The 20506-nt window shown below is 39.3% G+C and overlaps 1 protein-coding gene across 1 annotated transcript in view; it reads right to left on the reverse strand.

Annotated features, from left to right (window-relative positions):
- Positions 1 to 356: 356 nt before the first annotated feature.
- LOC130745283 (uncharacterized) overlaps positions 357 to 20506 on the reverse strand; it is a 66674-nt gene continuing 46524 nt past the window's right edge. The window contains exons 3-12 of the mRNA XM_057597457.1: positions 2823 to 2944; positions 2471 to 2738; positions 2289 to 2385; positions 2069 to 2190; positions 1893 to 1977; positions 1659 to 1794; positions 1409 to 1563; positions 1206 to 1323; positions 901 to 1089; positions 357 to 787 (exon numbers count right to left, since the gene is read on the reverse strand). Of these exons, the coding sequence (XP_057453440.1) occupies positions 689 to 787; positions 901 to 1089; positions 1206 to 1323; positions 1409 to 1563; positions 1659 to 1794; positions 1893 to 1977; positions 2069 to 2190; positions 2289 to 2385; positions 2471 to 2702 (1233 nt within the window). The 5' untranslated portion in view covers positions 2703 to 2738; positions 2823 to 2944 and the 3' untranslated portion in view covers positions 357 to 688. The remainder of the gene's footprint in view (positions 788 to 900; positions 1090 to 1205; positions 1324 to 1408; positions 1564 to 1658; positions 1795 to 1892; positions 1978 to 2068; positions 2191 to 2288; positions 2386 to 2470; positions 2739 to 2822; positions 2945 to 20506) is intronic.

Genomic DNA, 20506 nt, shown 5'->3' on the forward strand with positions numbered 1-20506 from the left:
TTTATCTGACTGGGAAATATCAAGAACAGTATTTTCAGTTTGAATTCCTTTTTGGAATCTGAAAACATTTAAATTTTATTTTCAAAATTTAATAATTTAACATTGTGTGTGGCCTTCCATGCCAATCTCATTATTTATTTGTTGAAGTAATTGTTTTCATAAGATAAAAAAACAATTAAGAAGGCCGACAATTTAGATTGATTTCACAACAAAATAGTAAATAAGAATCACATTAAGTAAGTATGTTTATTTGCCATTAATTAGTTATAGAATATATAAATGAAAATAACAGAAAAAAAAACCATAACTATGGAAAGAGAAGTAACTAACATAAATAAAAGATACTTGAAATAAAAACATGTCTTACAAATAGAGGTTATAAACCTCACCATACCATAAAATGGACATCTAATCTTATCTAATAGACAAACACAACATTGAGGTAAATGTGTTTGGAACTTGTTAATACTTAGAGCTACAAAATAAGATTGGATATGAACCAAATCAAACAACCATATAAACCTAAGATGTCCATTATAAAGAGCTTCACTTTTCAGCCTTCACTTGGACCAACCTCTTCTTCCTTGGAGGTCTGGACATACTTCCACCTTCAGTGTCTGGGTTGGCAAGCACAGAAGTGACTGTTGGACTTTCAAATGGAGACAGGGCATCAAGAGAAACATTTGTTTCAGGAACAGAAGACAATAGAACAACCAATAGAGTTTTGACTAAACAGAGGTTCTTTGTCATCAGATGATGAATTTGAGGAAAATGGATCAGTAATGAACTGCAATAATATAATAAAAAGACAATTAGTATAGTGAAATAGGAAAAGCTGAATTCAACTTAATATGTAAACAAACAAAAGAACTTATTATATAAATTTATTCTATAACAGACCTTAGTTAGGGTTGCAGTGTTGTTCTTATCATTGAAAATGTCAATGACATCCATATCCTCACAAATTTTCTTGACTTTGTATGAATCATCATACTTCAGTCCATGATCATTTAACTTCTCAACCTTGAAAAGGAATTCCTTTCCAAAAAGTGCCATTAGATCATCAGGATATTCATCAACAGATTTCCCCTACAGAATATTAAAAAAAAAGATATGAATTGCTGCTTTACTAATTATTGAATGATAATCTCTTAAAATAATAACTCCTCTTAATAATAACAAATAAAAAACAAATCAGAATTAACCTTTGAGCATAAAACTAACTCTCTGCAAGTCTTCTTAATGATATTCTGAAAATCTGTGTCAAATAACACAAAAGTTGCAGCCTCATCACCATCTGAAACATTCACCTTCAAGCGAAATCTGAAAAGTGGAAGTATAGTTCATTAAGAAATCTAAACATAACTTAACAACAATGCATAAAAAATATTGAGAAGAAACAACATACCTGGGAGTAACCTCAGTGACATGAGTGCAGCAAGAAGAACAATAGTAAAGACATTCCTCAATAGTAACAGCTTTGCGGCAGCGGCAACTTGCGTACCACCACTTCTCCCCATCATGTAATGATTGAATCTTTGCTAGGACTATAAACAAACCATGCTACATAGACAAAAATTAATGAAAACAATATCTACTATACTACAAATCAAAGTCAAACATATAATGTAGAAAAAGGGTGTAATTACTGAAACTACCTCAGCTGTATCATGCAACTCCACAATACTCTTCCTAGGATACATGGTAATAAACTCTTCATTGGCAGGAACATTCCGAAATCCACCACCAATTTGTCCAATAGGAAGATAAGGATCAAGCCCATGTAATGCAATACTTGATAACACATGAAGAAAATACATTCAGCTAATAAATCAATGAGTATAACAATTAACTACAATTGTATATTAACATTAACAACTTAATGACAGTACCCATCACAAAAAGTAGCAACTTCTGGAATATCAACATTCCAAAATAGCTTGGTAGCTTGCATACCATTCTGAATAACAACTTCTCCTACACATTGGTGAAATACAACTTCATCATTATTATAACAAACTGATTAAGGACTTATAGCCAAGTAATAAAATCAAATGATGAACTATACCTTTATATGTCTTAATTTTGGCAAATTGGACAACAATCACAGGAAGTCCAACCCCATGAGTAGCAAGGAAACCTTTCACACTATCAGCATACTTTCCAATCAAAGCCATCTTTATCTTTCCCCTGGTTAATAAACGAAGAAATAAAAATTGTGAAGTGAGCCACAAATCAGTCATGAATATAATGAATATTAGGTACGTGAAATGATAAATACCACATACTTGTCATCAGTAATTTCCATTTCAATTTTTCTAGTAACATTTCCACCCTTTGGATATTTTTGTTCTTCAGACACAGCTGTGACCAATCCGATAATATCTAAAAAAAAAACAATATAAACCACATGTATGAAATCGTTTAAAATCTAGGGTTCAAAAAGACTACAAAGTTTGAAAAAACAAACCTATTAAGAAGTCAGACTCCCCCATAGTAATCTTAACTTCAGATGTATCCTTCAATGTTAAACCATGCCTAGGAATCATATCACACTGATCAATTTGAAGCTTTGTCTTGCTATTGAAGATAACTTTGTACTCATGCTGAGTAGCACGATATCCACCATCATTGTCCACAACAGTGAAATGTGTGACTTTATAGACATTTCCTTCAACTATTTCCCTTTGAAATTTACTCATCAGATACTTCTTAACATTGGCCTTTATTTTACAACCCTGAAATAAAAAAGAACATAATTTCAGTATCTAAAGATGATGATTATTTGACAAAAAATGAAAATCAAAACAAAAAATTGATACCTCAGAATCAAATCAAGACAAGTTGAAAAGCATATGGCTTAGAAGGTTCAGAAGCAGAAGCCATCTCCCACTTCCTGATGACTCTAGCTCGAATCTTCCATGCTTCCCTACCAGGACACAAACTTTTAATGGAATTCATTAGTCAGAATGAAGGATAAATAAAAGCAAGAAAGGGGGTTCAAGCCGCAGGAAGAAAGGGGGGGGTTCAAGCAGCAGGAAGAAAGGGGGGGTTCAAGCAGCAGAATTCAGATATGGGAATGGTGAGATTGAGAGTTCACAACGTGGGGTATTTATAGTGAAAAGATGAAACTATACTCAGAGAAACAAACTGCAAACAAATATGAATAAAGAAATAAATCAAAATTGATAAGAAATTAGATAGTATTAGATAGTACAACCTTCCCTCGTGCATTCAACCATGATACTTGAAGAAATCATGAACCGGAATGACGACGGAACAGTGGACCATTTGATTTGTCGATACGTGATTGGTTCTACCATAAACAGCGGCAACATCATAATCAACTGGCGCCGAAAGTAAGTATAATCCATTCAATCAGAATCAGAGACTCCATGAAGAAAGAGAAGTTGGTGGAGAAAGAAGGGATAACACGATACCACAGATGGGGATTGAGAGTCATTTGGAGAAAAGTACAGCTTGGAAACACAAATCATGACATCAAAATGAGAAGGATGGTTCGGCGGAGTAGGTAGAAAGGGAGTGCACGACGGCGAAAGAAATCTAGAGTTCAAGAGAGAAGAGAAACATAACACCAAGCTGTCCAAACGACGTCGTATGTGGACCTGGTGAGAAAAAAAAAGAAAATCTGTCAAAACGAAACGTGTCACTTCGCCATAGGTGGTCTTTTAGCTACAGTGATTCGAGAATAAGAAGTAGTAGATTTGATAGTTCAAATTTTAAAATAAGAAACAAAATAAAATCAGACACCGAACTTTTAAAAAAAAAAAAAAATCAGACACCGTACCTTTTTTTTGAAAAAAAGTCATGATTGAGTGAATAACAGTGGAGTATCATCTATAAACACTACAAAGGAAGTAGCTAAAATCTACTGTTCACTTTGAGAGTTTTATTCAGTGTGTCAAGGTCCATGGTAAGGCTACTTTTGGTTTCTTTTTGTTCTTTTTTTGATAAGTTGGTTCCTTTTTGTTGCTTTTCCGATTACAAATGCACCAAATTTATTACTTTTTTATTTATGTATAAAGTAAATAAAAAAGGTAGGTACTCAGCCTCTCTCCTCTCTTCAGAACATCCTCTACGTTTCTCTCCCCCTCCTTCAACGGAATCCTCTACCGTGGCAATTGCCGCGAGCTCCGCTACGAGCACCACCATCGCAGACAACCAAATCGTGCATCCCTTTCAACAGCCGCCGCCCCACCTCGCCGAAGAATCGGCAAATACCCCTTTCAACAGCGGCAAGCATCCCCTTCCTTTCTTCTCCCTCGAGCTCGCAATCTCCGACGACACAACCACCCCAAATCCCAGTTTTTTGACAGGTTAAAAACCATTTCCTCCTTTTTCTGATTTTTTTTTCTACTTTTCTGAACATAGACTATAAGTGAAAACTTTTCAACATCTAATTTCACTTTTCTGCACCAATTTAATTTAGGAGTATACTTTCCATCACTTTTTCTGGGAAGCACCCTATATAAGGCACTCCAATTGAGATTTTTGTGGCACACACTCATACCACACGTGAAAATGAGGAGAGTTTGTATGACGCTGGTGTCAAGGGAAGAAGGTTGCTGTGGAGGAGTCCACGGTGGTGAAGGAGATTCACAGTGAGGGGAGAGGCTGAAGCGAGACCAGGAACATGAGCGAGATTGTCTATTTTTTCCCCTTCTTTTATTTTGAGATAATTTCTAACCAACCATTTGGATTTGAACTGCACTTACCCTTCTGTTTCTGCTGTGAAATGGAACTAATTATCCCTTTCCTTGACATTTGATTTATATACATGATCTCTATTTCTGCACTTATAATAGATCATATGTTTTACTATCTCTTTGTTTAATTTCACCAATTGCTTTCACGCACCTCAGTATTGACATTATCATTGGTTTGTTATTGAAATTGTAAGTAACTGAAATTGGTTGTGTATGCATTATTAGTATGTTCTAATGGATCTAAGGAGGCTTCTTAATCAATCACGGGAACTCTTATAGTTTTACTGTCATTCAATCTCAAGGGTGTTATTCATTGATTAGTTTATCTAATAGATATTTAAGTTACTTTCTAACTGTTTGGGAATGAGATTACCAGGTAATATGTTTGTTTGCGCTGATTTTACAAGACACTGCATGAACCATGGGCCATAGGCATGGCTAAAAAAGTAAGTTATGACAATATTTAGCTATTGAGTACTTATTTTAAGGCTAAATTAAGCTTTTCATCCCTATCCTTTTTCCATAAATATGGTTTTCGCCCCTCGCCGGAGTAAGACGTGGTATTGGTCCATATCTTTTGCCAAAATGATTGGTTTTGGTCCCTCCGGCCGTTTTGGTCAACGCCGGAGCTCCGCCAGCCCATGTGGCTTTGCCACGTCAATTAACGAGCCATGTTGGATTTTAATAGGGACGAATATCCAAGGATGAGATCCAACTTAAAATATTTTAATAGGGACGAATACCAAATATGTTTTCATACACAAGGATGAGATCCAACTTAAAATACCAAATAAATTTTTGCAAAAAGGAGGAGGAGAGGAGGACATCCAAAATATTCATTCCATTCATGAGTGGTGCTACAAGGTACATTCAATACAATCCTGGCTTACAATCTTCAACAAAGTTCATTCCATTCAGTGGTGCTAAATAACAGCTTAAAATTCTCTTAATTATTTACATAATTTAAAAACTAAAAACTAAACTAAAAACTAAAACTAAGCTAAAAACTAAAACATAAATTCCTTTAAAGCCCCTTCCATTCCTTACATATCGTCTTCTTCACTTTACCAGAATAGAATTAGGGTTCCTCATTGTTCTTCATCTCTGTTCCTCTTCTTTGCGATCTGGTTCCTCATCGTCGGTCGTCGTCGCTCTTCTTCGCTCCTCGTCTCTCCCTGTCGTTGTGCGAATGTCTTAAATGTCAAGGGAATCATGATCTGGTTCGAGGTGTTCTTGTAGCATCGCTGTTAGACACAGAATGATACGACGTGGTAGGTGTAGTTGCGGTGAGATGGTGGTGTATTTGACTTCTCGCACTGATGTGAACCCGTATAGAAGTTTCTGGAGATGCAGACATTTCTTGATAAGTTTCTTCTGAAATTGTTCTATAGTAATTTATGTCATTGTTCTGAAATTGTCATTGTTCTTGTTAATTTTTTACCCTAATTAGTGAAGTTGTTTTGTTGGATTAAATTTCAGAGACCCAATGATTGTGGGTTTTTTCTCTGAAATTGTCATTGTTCTTGTTAACACCAGGCATGTGAGTTTTTAGCTTAGTTTTAGTTTTTAGTTTTTAAATTATGTAAATAATTAAGAGAAATTTAAGCTGTTATTTAGCACCACTAAATGGAATGAACTTTGTTGAAGATTGTAAGCCAAGATTGTATTGAATGTACCTTGTAGCACCACTGAATGGAATGAATATTTTGGATGTCCTCCTCTCCTCCTCCTCCTTTTTTACAAAAAATTATTTGATATTTTAAGTTGGATCTTATCCTTGTGTATGAAAACATATTTGGTATTCGTCCCTATTAAAATATTTTAAGTAGGATCTCATCCTTGGATATTCGTCCCTATTAAAATCCAACATGGCTCATTAATTGACGTGGCAGCCACATGGGCTGGCGGAGCTCTGGCGTTGACCCAAACGGCCGGAGGGACTAAAACCAATCATTTTGGAAAAGATAGGGACCAATACCACGTCTTGCTCCGACGAGAGACGAAAACCATATTTATGAAAAAGGTTAGGGACGAAAAGCTTAATTTAGCCTTTATAATTAGATATGACTTTGTTGCTTTATATTGATTATATGATAAGGTGGTGTTTGTTGTAAGAATCCAATTTTAGTTTTGACCCTTTTGATAAGACAGTTTATTATTCGGGTTATGTGTGCATATTGTAATTTGGTCTAAATTGTTTCTTCTCGCTTGTGTAGTGAGTGACAAACAAAAGTTATTGAATCATTCCATGTTTGTTCCCTGATGCTTTCATCTCTTCTTTCTTGTGGGGCTTTTGTAATTTTGCTGCTATGTATGATGGGAATGTCGCAAGAGTTCTGTTTCATTTCTGACTTCTTTGACACTTTACCCTATATTCTGCTAAATGGTGACTAACTAATTATGACAAAGTGATCCACTAGAATCCTAAATATTTTTACTCTTTCGACTACTAATGGCCTTAAATACCTATGAATTCTGACCAATATCAATTTTTATGAAGACTACATGTATTTAATTTATAAGTACTTGGTCTAACATGGGCGTACCAATTCATAAGACACTTGGGCTGTAAGACCCGGATTTTCGGAATCACAGCTGGTTATGGACTTTGATAGAAGGACGGGTAAGATGAATTTGAATTGATTGAGGATTAGTCGGATTTGGGAGGAAAGTTCGTGTTAAGCATTTGATTGTAAAAGATTAAGATTTGAATCTGTGGAAGTCGATGAGTGTCGTATAGACATTGATTGGTTAGTTCGTGTGATTATTCCAAGTAGAGGTAGACCAAGTCAAGAGATTTAGTGCTGGAAAAGTATTAAGTAGTTTCTCGGAAGTTATGAAGTCATAGGTTATGTGATTGCTGAGGGGAGTTGTTAGAGACTAAATAAGTTGGATTTAATCAGGTTTTAGATGATAGCTTGATGGTAGCGAGATTGAGAAGAATTAACTCTGAACTAGATTGTTATAGTCGAGTTCGAGGAATAAGTTTTGCTAAGCGTTGGATTAATATGTGGAGACATTATAGTCTTAAGAGATGAATTTTCGCTTGAAAAGTGTTGAATTAATGATTAAGTTGGAGAAAGAAAGTTTTAACATAAGTTGAATACTTGAGGTTGTTGATATGGATTCCAAAGAAATATGCTAAGATTACTAAGTGAGATTTACTAAGTTGGATTGAAATCTTAGGGTTAAGATTGAATCTTGAGAGTCGAGAATCGCGTACGAATAGGAGATCTTATGGTTGTAGGTGTGACAATAGGAGTTGAATCTTAGAAGATTGAAGACCTGAAGGTGAGCTTCGGGTTAAGACCATTGAGGTATAATATAAGAGAGATCTTGAAGTAAAGGAATTCTGGGTTGTGTGGAGTGTTAAGGTTGGTGATCGATTGATGTTAATTATGAGGTTGCGGACATAATGACCATGTGACAAGATTTGAATGATGTTAGCATAATAAGTTGTGAATGTGAAAGCATGACGCCACTGGTCAGGTCGTTTGGGTAAGTGAAGGAGTTATAGTTTTTAAGAAACGGATATTCATTTAAGAAGTATTGAAGGATTAAAGGTCACTAGAGGACCAAACTTGGTGAAGGTTTAGGTTTTAAATCTATGAATGTCTGTCTAAGGTGTTACATTGAAACTTTCTTTTTGGAGGGGAGTATTGTAAGACCCGGATTTTCGGAACAAGTTAATTTCCGACTCACGCGTGGAATCAGTGTAAGCGTGACAGGAGTTTGATATTTGAGAAAGATTAATGAAGAAGAAAGTTCAGGAATTGCTCGAGGAATGTGGCGTTGTTTCTTTCGGAGCTAGTGCGAGTCGTCTGCACACCTGCCTTATGGCGAGCATGTCCAGAATAGGCTATTTCGCTCTTAAAGCAACGTTTTAAGTGAGATTTCGAACTCTTGGAAAATTTAAAGTTTCTCTTTATTTTTCCATCGACCAGCGTTTCATTTCGGAACTCTGGACTGTACGCACGATAGGTTTAACTTTTCGGATGTCCGCCGACGCTAATTTCTTTGCTTCGAAACCTTAGTTTTGAGCGAAGGATGAAGACTTTTTCTATTCGGGACATCTAACGAAGATTCCGTCTGCGTTGCCAGACTTGTTTCGACATTTCCAATCTTTCTTCTGTTGGAAGTTTTGTCGTCTGAGCATCACAGCAAAAAGTAGTTTTTCGGGACAGACTAACTTACACCGCTTTTGGCGTTTTGGATATCGTTTTTCCCAAATCTTAGATATTTGTTTTGAGTTCTAGAATTCTGACGCCAGAATCTCTCTTAGAATTCCACGGTGATCGTGCTGCAAAAATCGGAATCGCGAAATTTTCATTTTCCCGCGATTTCGCCTGCCTATAAATAGCTCAAAAAGCAAAAATTCCTTCATTTTCTTCCTTTTGTGGCTGAATTTCGTGGAGAGCAAGGGGGGAGGAGATTTTCGCGAAACCTTGACCAATCTTCGTGCAGTTCGTCCCTACTTCTATGTATCGAGGTAACTAACACGATTCCTACCTCTGATTGTTGTTTCTGTTGCGTTTCTGAAGTCGTTTCTGTGCTCACAGTTTTGAGCTTTTTCTAAAATGGTCTGATTTCTTCGATTTCTTGGTTGGGTTATGTTCCTTACGTTCCCCTGAGTCTAAAACCTCTGTCAGTAAACGCTGATTGTGATCCAGTTGTCCAGGATCTGAAAAACTGTTTCAAAACCCTTTTTGTCTCACATTTCGAAACTTTATTGTCGAAAAGACTTAATCTGACTTCGTGCCTTTAGGATTTGTTGTCACGGATGTCATGAGGATCATTGCTGTCAAATTTGTTTTCAGAACTGATAACTTTGAAGTTTTGAGCCTTTATTTTGGACCAAAATGCCCCTGGATAGTCGTATTTCGGCCCGATTGTCCGAAAATTGTTCTGACAGTTTCTTTGCCTTAGTTTTACCCTAAAACTACCTTGTAAACTGATTTGATCGAAGAAAAAGAGCCGAAGCTCTTTTCTCCTTATGGCCGTGGGCTATTTCCTAAGGGGGGGGGAGTTTTTCGTTTTCGAAAACTTGTCTTTTCGTACCTGATTGTCCTATTCTGAAGCTTTAATGCTTTGTCTATCGTTTATGTATTGTTTTGCGATCGAACTAATCGATTTTGTTTGGATTCTGCTTTGTTTTTCTCCGAGGTTCAGTTGAGGGAACTTTGGAAGACTCAGAGCAATTGTTTGAGGAGAACTTTGTTTGCGAAGCTGGAACAGCTCGAGGTTAGGGCAACTTACTATATATTAGCTATGAATGCATGATAGGCGTCGATCAATTCGACTTATGCTTTACTTTGATGTTGATTATGTTGATGAACTGATGTTGTGATGTTGTGCTTTGTTGGATTGTGCGTTTTGACGCGACTTCGGAGTGGAGATTCATTGATCTGGTGATCTTTGATGTTTCGGGTTGGATGAGCAACCCTAGGAAAGTTCAAACGAGGGGTTTGGGACTTAGCCATTTGTTGGGATTCGTTGGTTTACTTAGACTTTCCCCGGGAAACTTCTTTTGGGTGGTTGGTTTTCGGAAAACCTAGAATGAATAGAATTTTGTAAACTAAAGACTTGGGAAACCTAGATTTTGAGAAATAAACTCATAACCTGACTAATCTGAATTGAAATCATTTTTATTAACGTTTAAGTATAGGAAAACTGAAGGGGAAAATATTTACGAAAGACGGGGAAAAGTCGACCTTTGTTGTGAGTTATTGGAATTGGGGAAAGCCACTAAGGTGAGCTATGGTGATGATTGAAAGTCACCAAGTACTTTACGTACTCTTGTTGATGGGGTTGTGTTGTATTGACCGACATTAATCCCTTGGGTTCTCTTGTTGTTGGAGCGGTGTTGTATTGACCGACACTTAGCGCTCTTGTTGTTTGGGCTGTGTTGTATTGACCGACACTAGACCCTTGTGTATTCTTGTTGGTAGAGCTGTGTTGTATTGACCGACACTTACTCCGAGTTGTGTTGTATTGACCGACACTAACTCATGGGTTTGTTGAGATTGGGTTGTGAGCTAAACACTTTCGTGGTAAGGGCGATTCGTTGTTTGGCTAACCACGTTGCATTCAATCGGGTGAATAACGGGAATGGTTCACCTGTGCATATCATGGTGAATAACGGGAATGGTTCACCTTGCATAAATGATGAATAACGGGAATGGTTCATCATACGGTGAATAACGGGAATGGTTCACCAAGGATGAATAACGGGAATGGTTCATCCAGGATGGATAACGGGAATGGTCCATCCATAGTGAAGAACGGGAATGCTTCACTTGTGGCGAACGGGAACGCGTCACAAATCCGGATTCATATTGTGCATTTCACGCATACATTCATGCTGACTGAGACTGTGTGCTGTTTGTTTATTGAAGCAATGTTAGAGCCATAACATGCTAGGATTACTTATATGCTTATATAACAACTGATATATATACCCTGTCACATGTTGAGTGTATATGTACTTATTGCTGTGAGTTGACCCTAGCGCCTTTGCTTTGTTTGTATGTTTGTGTTTGGGCGGTCGGCCTGCTGCCAGATGTCGATGGTCGACTGGTTCTCGACGGTCTCTCCCTCGGGGGGGATCAGATATGAGCTGCAGGATCGGGATGCCCCACCGCTTGGGTGATCGATGTTGCTGGTCACCGGGCGACGTATCGGGGAAGGGTCGTGGAGGACCGGACTGACGAGCGTGGACGTCTGACGAAAGGAGTTCTGTGGCGCATAGAGTTGAGCTTCAACTTGCCGACTTCAGATCGTTGTGGGTTTGGCACTGGGAGGTTAGGTTTGGGCAGGCGTCATGTTTTGTGTAGAGCTCTGATTCGTTTTGCTTTTGGGATCGGGTAGGTTTCCGACGCATGACTTTTCGTGTGGTTCTCTTACTGAGGGATCACAGTGAGTCAGTTGGACCATAGGGATCTTTGCTTAGGCCATATTGAGGCCGACTTTCTCCTAGTGGTTTGTAATTATAATTTTCTCACTTACACTTCTGGGTCTGTATATATTTGCCTACGGGCACACTGCTTTGGAGTCACTGCGAGTGCGCGTGACATGGAGTGCAGCTGAGGCTGTACATGTATATATGTTGTATATCTGTTAGTTTAGTAGTTGGGTTTTGTCTTTACTTCCTTATCGTTTTGATTTAAAGGAAAGAAAACGAAAAAAAAATTACCTGTTTTCCGCGTAAAGATTATTTTTGGTTACTAAAGTGACACCTGGAAATCGGGGTGTTACATTGTGTATTGTAAGACCCGGATTTTCGGAACAAGTTAATTTCCGACTCACGCGTGGAATCAGTGTAAGCGCGACAGGAGTTTGAAATTTGAGAAAGATTAATGAAGAAGAAAGTTCAGGAATTGCTCGAGGAATGTGGCGTTGTTTCTTTCGGAGCTAGTGCGAGTCGTCTTCACACCTGCCTTATGGCGAGCATGTCCAGAATAGGCTATTTCGCTCTTAAAGCAACGTTTTAAGTGAGATTTCGAACTCTTGGAAAATTTAAAGTTTCTCTTTATTTTTCCATCGACCAGCGTTTCATTTCGGAACTCTGGACTGTACGCACGATAGGTTTAACTTTTCGGATGTCCGCCGACGCTAATTTCTTTGCTTCGAAACCTTAGTTTTGAGCGAAGGATGAAGACTTTTTCTATTCGGGACATATAACGAAGATTCCGTCTGCGTTGCCAGACTTGTTTCGACATTTCCAATCTTTCTTCTGTTGGAAGTTTTGTCGTCTGAGCATCACAGCAAAAAGTAGTTTTTCGGGACAGACTAACTTACACCGCTTTTGGCGTTTTGGATATCGTTTTTCCCAAATCTTAGATATTTGTTTTGAGTTCTGGAATTCTGACGCCAGAATCTCTCTTAGAATTCCACGGTGATCGTGCTGCAAAAATCGGAATCGCGAAATTTTCATTTTCCCGCGATTTCGCCTGCCTATAAATAGCTCAAAAAGCAAAAATTCCTTCATTTTCTTCCTTTTGTGGCTGAATTTCGTGGAGAGCAAGGGGGGAGGAGATTTTCGCGAAACCTTGACCAATCTTCGTGCAGTTCGTCCCTACTTCTAGGTATCGAGGTAACTAACACGATTCCTACCTCTGATTGTTGTTTCTGTTGCGTTTCTGAAGTCGTTTCTGTGCTCACAGTTTTGAGCTTTTTCTAAAATGGTCCGATTTCTTCGATTTCTTGGTTGGGTTATGTTCCTTACGTTCCCCTGAGTCTAAAACCTCTGTCAGTAAACGCTGATTGTGATCCAGTTGTCCAGGATCTGAAAAACTGTTTCAAAACCCTTTTTGTCTCACATTTCGAAACTTTATTGTCGAAAAGACTTAATCTGACTTCGTGCCTTTAGGATTTGTTGTCACGGATGTCATGAGGATCATTGCTGTCAAATTTGTTTTCAGAACTGATAACTTTGAAGTTTTGAGCCTTTATTTTGGACCAAAATGCCCCTGGATAGTCGTATTTCGGCCCGATTGTCCGAAAATTGTTCTGACAGTTTCTTTGCCTTAGTTTTACCCTAAAACTACCTTGTAAACTGATTTGATCGAAGAAAAAGAGCCGAAGCTCTTTTCTCCTTATGGCCGTGGGCTATTTCCTAAGGGGGGGGAGTTTTTCGTTTTCGAAAACTTGTCTTTTCGTACCTGATTGTCCTATTTTGAAGCTTTAATGCTTTGTCTATCGTTTATGTATTGTTTTACGATCGAACTAATCGATTTTGTTTGGATTCTGCTTTTTTTTTCTCCGAGGTTCAGTTGAGGGAACTTTGGAAGACTCAGAGCAATTGTTTGAGGAGAACTTTGTTTGCGAAGCTGGAACTGCTCGAGGTTAGGGCAACTTACTATATATTAGCTATGAATGCATGATAGGCGTCGATCAATTCGACTTATGCTTTACTTTGATGTTGATTATGTTGATGAACTGATGTTGTGATGTTGTGCTTTGTTGGATTGTGCGTTTTGACGCGACTTCGGAGTGGAGATTCATTGATCTGGTGATCTTTGATGTTTCGGGTTGGATGAGCAACCCTAGGCAAGTTCAAACGAGGGGTTTGGGACTTAGCCATTTGTTGGGATTCGTTGGTTTACTTAGACTTTCCCCGGGAAACTTCTTTTGGGTGGTTGGTTTTCGGAAAACCTAGAATGAATAGAATTTTGTAAACTAAAGACTTGGGAAACCTAGATTTTGAGAAATAAACTCATAACCTGACTAATCTGAATTGAAATCATTTTTATTAACGTTTAAGTATAGGAAAACTGAAGGGGAAAATATTTACGAAAGACGGGGAAAAGTCGACCTTTGTTGTGAGTTATTGGAATTGGGGAAAGCCACTAAGGTGAGCTATGGTGATGATTGAAAGTCACCAAGTACTTTACGTACTCTTGTTGATGGGGTTGTGTTGTATTGACCGACATTAATCCCTTGGGTTCTCTTGTTGTTGGAGCGGTGTTGTATTGACCGACACTTAGCGCTCTTGTTGTTTGGGCTGTGTTGTATTGACCGACACTAGACCCTTGTGTATTCTTGTTGGTGGAGCTGTGTTGTATTGACCGACACTTACTCCGAGTTGTGTTGTATTGACCGACACTAACTCATGGGTTTGTTGAGATTGGGTTGTGAGCTAAACACTTTCGTGGTAAGGGCGATTCGTTGTTTGGCTAACCACGTTGCATTCAATCGGGTGAATAACGGGAATGGTTCACCTGTGCATATCATGGTGAATAACGGGAATGGTTCACCTTGCATAAATGATGAATAACGGGAATGGTTCATCATACGGTGAATAACGGGAATGGTTCACCAAGGATGAATAACGGGAATGGTTCACCAAGGATGAATAACGGGAATGGTTCATCCAGGATGGATAACGGGAATGGTCCATCCATAGTGAAGAACGGGAATGCTTCACTTGTGGCGAACGGGAACGCGTCACAAATCCGGATTCATATTGTGCATTTCACGCATACATTCATGCAGACTGAGACTGTGTGCTGTTTGTTTATTGAAGCAATGTTAGAGCCATAACTTGCTAGGATTACTTATATGCTTATATAACAACTTATATATATACCCTGTCACATGTTGAGTGTATATGTACTTATTGCTGTGAGTTGACCCTAGCGCCTTGGCTTTGTTTGTATGTTTGTGTTTGGGCGGTCGGCCTGCTGCCAGATGTCGATGGTCGACTGGTTCTCGACGGTCTCTCCCTCGGGGGGGATCAGATATGAGCTGCAGGATCGGGATGCCCCACCGCTTGGGTGATCGATGTTGCTGGTCACCGGGCGACGTATCGGGGAAGGGTCGTGGAGGACCGGACTGACGAGCGTGGACGTCTGACGAAAGGAGTTCTGTGGCGCATAGAGTTGAGCTTCAACTTGCCGACTTCAGATCGTTGTGGGTTTGGCACTGGGAGGTTAGGTTTGGGCAGGCGTCATGTTTTGTGTAGAGCTCTGATTCGTTTTGCTTTTGGGATCGGGTAGGTTTCCGACGCATGACTTTTCGTGTGGTTCTCTTACTGAGGGATCACAGTGAGTCAGTTGGACCATAGGGGTCTTTGCTTAGGCCATATTGAGGCCGACTTTCTCCTAGTGGTTTGTAATTATAATTTTCTCACTTACACTTCTGGGTCTGTATATATTTGCCTACGGGCACACTGCTTTGGAGTCACTGCGAGTGCGCGTGACATGGAGTGCAGCTGAGGCTGTACATGTATATATGTTGTATATCTGTTAGTTTAGTAGTTGGGTTTTGTCTTTACTTCCTTATCGTTTTGATTTAAAGGAAAGAAAACGAAAAAAAAATTACCTGTTTTCCGCGTAAAGATTATTTTTTGTTACTAAAGTGACACATGGAAATCGGGGTGTTACATTGTGTATTGTAAGACCCGGATTTTCGGAACAAGTTAATTTCCGACTCACGCGTGGAATCAGTGTAAGCGTGACAGGAGTTTGATATTTGAGAAAGATTAATGAAGAAGAAAGTTCAGGATTTGCTCGAGGAATGTGGCGTTGTTTCTTTCGGAGCTAGTGCGAGTCGTCTGCACACCTGCCTTATGGCGAGCATGTCCAGAATAGGCTATTTCGCTCTTAAAGCAACGTTTTAAGTGAGATTTCGAACTCTTGGAAAATTTAAAGTTTCTCTTTATTTTTCCATCGACCAGCGTTTCATTTCAGAACTCTGGACTGTACGCACGATAGGTTTAACTTTTCGGATGTCCGCCGACGCTAATTTCTTTGCTTCGAAACCTTAGTTTTGAGCGAAGGATGAAGACTTTTTTATTCGGGACATCTAACGAAGATTCCGTCTGCGTTGCCAGACTTGTTTCGACATTTCCAATCTTTCTTCTGTTGGAAGTTTTGTCGTCTGAGCATCACAGCAAAAAGTAGTTTTTCGGGACAGACTAACTTACACCGCTTTTGGCGTTTTGGATATCGTTTTTCCCAAATCTTAGATATTTGTTTTGAGTTCTGGAATTCTGACGCCAGAATCTCTCTTAGAATTCCACGGTGATCGTGCTGCAAAAATCGGAATCGCGAAATTTTCATTTTCCCGCGATTTCGCCTGCCTATAAATAGCTCAAAAAGCAAAAATTCCTTCATTTTCTTCCTTTTGTGGCTGAATTTCGTGGAGAGCAAGGGGGGAGGAGATTTTCGCGAAACCTTGACCAATCTTCGTGCAGTTCGTCCCTACTTCTAGGTATCGAGGTAACTAACACGATTCCTACCTCTGATTGTTGTTTCTGTTGCGTTTCTGAAGTCGTTTCTGTGCTCACAGTTTTGAGCTTTTTCTAAAATGGTCCGATTTCTTCGATTTCTTGGTTGGGTTATGTTCCTTACGTTCCCCTGAGTCTAAAACCTCTGTCAGTAAACGCTGATTGTGATCCAGTTGTCCAGGATCTGAAAAACTGTTTCAAAACCCTTTTTGTCTCACATTTCGAAACTTTATTGTCGAAAAGACTTAATCTGACTTCGTGCCTTTAGGATTTGTTGTCACGGATGTCATGAGGATCATTGCTGTCAAATTTGTTTTCAGAACTGATAACTTTGAAGTTTTGAGCCTTTATTTTGGACCAAAATGCCCCTGGATAGTCGTATTTCGGCCCGATTGTCCGAAAATTGTTCTGACAGTTTCTTTGCCTTAGTTTTACCCTAAAACTACCTTGTAAACTGATTTGATCGAAGAAAAAGAGCCGAAGCTCTTTTCTCCTTATGGCCGTGGGCTATTTCCTAAGGGGGGGGAGTTTTTCGTTTTCGAAAACTTGTCTTTTCGTACCTGATTGTCCTATTTTGAAGCTTTAATGCTTTGTCTATCGTTTATGTATTGTTTTACGATCGAACTAATTGATTTTGTTTGGATTCTGCTTTGTTTTTCTCCGAGGTTCAGTTGAGGGAACTTTGGAAGACTCAGAGCAATTGTTTGAGGAGAACTTTGTTTGCGAAGCTGGAACAGCTCGAGGTTAGGGCAACTTACTATATATTAGCTATGAATGCATGATAGGCGTCGATCAATTCGACTTATGCTTTACTTTGATGTTGATTATGTTGATGAACTGATGTTGTGATGTTGTGCTTTGTTGGATTGTGCGTTTTGACGCGACTTCGGAGTGGAGATTCATTGATCTGGTGATCTTTGATGTTTCGGGTTGGATGAGCAACCCTAGGCAAGTTCAAACGAGGGGTTTGGGACTTAGCCATTTGTTGGGATTCGTTGGTTTACTTAGACTTTCCCCGGGAAACTTCTTTTGGGTGGTTGGTTTTCGGAAAACCTAGAATGAATAGAATTTTGTAAACTAAAGACTTGGGAAACCTAGATTTTGAGAAATAAACTCATAACCTGACTAATCTGAATTGAAATCATTTTTATTAACGTTTAAGTATAGGAAAACTGAAGGGGAAAATATTTACGAAAGACGGGGAAAAGTCGACCTTTGTTGTGAGTTATTGGAATTGGGGAAAGCCACTAAGGTGAGCTATGGTGATGATTGAAAGTCACCAAGTACTTTACGTACTCTTGTTGATGGGGTTGTGTTGTATTGACCGACATTAATCCCTTGGGTTCTCTTGTTGTTGGAGCGGTGTTGTATTGACCGACACTTAGCGCTCTTGTTGTTTGGGCTGTGTTGTATTGACCGACACTAGACCCTTGTGTATTCTTGTTGGTGGAGCTGTGTTGTATTGACCGACACTTACTCCGAGTTGTGTTGTATTGACCGACACTAACTCATGGGTTTGTTGAGATTGGGTTGTGAGCTAAACACTTTCGTGGTAAGGGCGATTCGTTGTTTGGCTAACCACGTTGCATTCAATCGGGTGAATAACGGGAATGGTTCACCTGTGCATATCATGGTGAATAACGGGAATGGTTCACCTTGCATAAATGATGAATAACGGGAATGGTTCATCATACGGTGAATAACGGGAATGGTTCACCAAGGATGAATAACGGGAATGGTTCACCAAGGATGAATAACGGGAATGGTTCATCCAGGATGGATTTCATCCAGGATGGATAACGGGAATGGTCCATCCATAGTGAAGAACGGGAATGCTTCACTTGTGGCGAACGGGAACGCGTCACAAATCCGGATTCATATTGTGCATTTCACGCATACATTCATGCAGACTGAGACTGTGTGCTGTTTGTTTATTGAAGCAATGTTAGAGCCATAACATGCTAGGATTACTTATATGCTTATATAACAACTTATATATATACCCTGTCACATGTTGAGTGTATATGTACTTATTGCTGTGAGTTGACCCTAGCGCCTTGGCTTTGTTTGTATGTTTGTGTTTGGGCGGTCGGCCTGCTGCCAGATGTCGATGGTCGACTGGTTCTCGACGGTCTCTCCCTCGGGGGGGATCAGATATGAGCTGCAGGATCGGGATGCCCCACCGCTTGGGTGATCGATGTTGCTGGTCACCGGGCGACGTATCGGGGAAGGGTCGTGGAGGACCGGACTGACGAGCGTGGACGTCTGACGAAAGGAGTTCTGTGGCGCATAGAGTTGAGCTTCAACTTGCCGACTTCAGATCGTTGTGGGTTTGGCACTGGGAGGTTAGGTTTGGGCAGGCGTCATGTTTTGTGTAGAGCTCTGATTCGTTTTGCTTTTGGGATCGGGTAGGTTTCCGACGCATGACTTTTCGTGTGGTTCTCTTACTGAGGGATCACAGTGAGTCAGTTGGACCATAGGGGTCTTTGCTTAGGCCATATTGAGGCCGACTTTCTCCTAGTGGTTTGTAATTATAATTTTCTCACTTACACTTCTGGGTCTGTATATATTTGCCTACGGGCACACTGCTTTGGAGTCACTGCGAGTGCGCGTGACATGGAGTGCAGCTGAGGCTGTACATGTATATATGTTGTATATCTGTTAGTTTAGTAGTTGGGTTTTGTCTTTACTTCCTTATCGTTTTGATTTAAAGGAAAGAAAACGAAAAAAAAATTACCTGTTTTCCGCGTAAAGATTATTTTTGGTTACTAAAGTGACACCCGGAAATCGGGGTGTTACATTAATGTAACACCTTAGACAGACATTCATAGATTTAAAACCTAAACCTTCACCAAGTTTGGTCCTCTAGTGACCTTTAATCCTTCAATACTTCTTAAATGAATATCCGTTTCTTAAAAACTATAACTCCTTCACTTACCTAAACGACCTGACCAGTGGCGTCATGCTTTCACATTCACAACTTATTATGCTAACATCATTCAAATCTTGTCACATGGTCATTATGTCCGCAACCTCATAATTAACATCAATCGATCACCAACCTTAACACTCCACACAACCCAGAATTCCTTTACTTCAAGATCTCTCTTATATTATACCTCAATGGTCTTAACCCGAAGCTCACCTTCAGGTCTTCAATCTTCTAAGATTCAACTCCTATTGTCACACCTACAACCATAAGATCTCCTATTCGTACGCGATTCTCGACTCTCAAGATTCAATCTTAACCCTAAGATTTCAATCCAACTTAGTAAATCTCACTTAGTAATCTTAGCATATTTCTTTGGAATCCATATCAACAACCTCAAGTATTCAACTTATGCTAAAACTTTCTTTCTCCAACTTAATCATTAATTCAACACTTTTCAAGCGAAAATTCATCTCTTAAGACTATAATGTCTCCACATATTAATCCAACGCTTAGCAAAACTTATTCCTCGAACTCGACTATAACAATCTAGTTCAGAGTTAAGTCTTCTCAATCTCGCTACCATCAAGCTATCATCTAAAACCTGATTAAATCCAACTTATTTAGTCTCTAACAACTCCCCTCAGCAATCACATAACCTATGACTTCATAACTTCCGAGAAACTACTTAATACTTTTCCAGCACTAAATCTCTTGACTTGGTCTACCTCTACTTGGAGTAATCACACGAACTAACCAATCAATGTCTATACGACACTCATCGACTTCCACAGATTCAAATCTTAATCTTTTACAATCAAATGCTTAACACGAACTTTCCTCCCAAATCCGACTAATCCTCAATCAATTCAAATTCATCTTACCCGTCCTTCTATCAAAGTCCATAACCAGCTGTGATTCCAAAAATCCGGGTCTTACATGGGCTGATCACTTTGTATACTTAATGGGCCGGGCAACCCATGGTTCGTTCGGACCAAAACCCAAGTTATAAATAACAGGCATTACCCAAGCGGTGGGGGGACCTATCATTTCACGCATTTTCACTCGTTTGTTTACTTTGTATTCGCACTCTAGTTTGATTAGCCCGTTCTGTGGTTCCAT

This window comes from Lotus japonicus, chromosome 3 (genome assembly GCF_012489685.1).
Source record: "Lotus japonicus ecotype B-129 chromosome 3, LjGifu_v1.2".
In the NCBI taxonomy this organism is placed as follows: Eukaryota; Viridiplantae; Streptophyta; class Magnoliopsida; order Fabales; family Fabaceae; genus Lotus; species Lotus japonicus.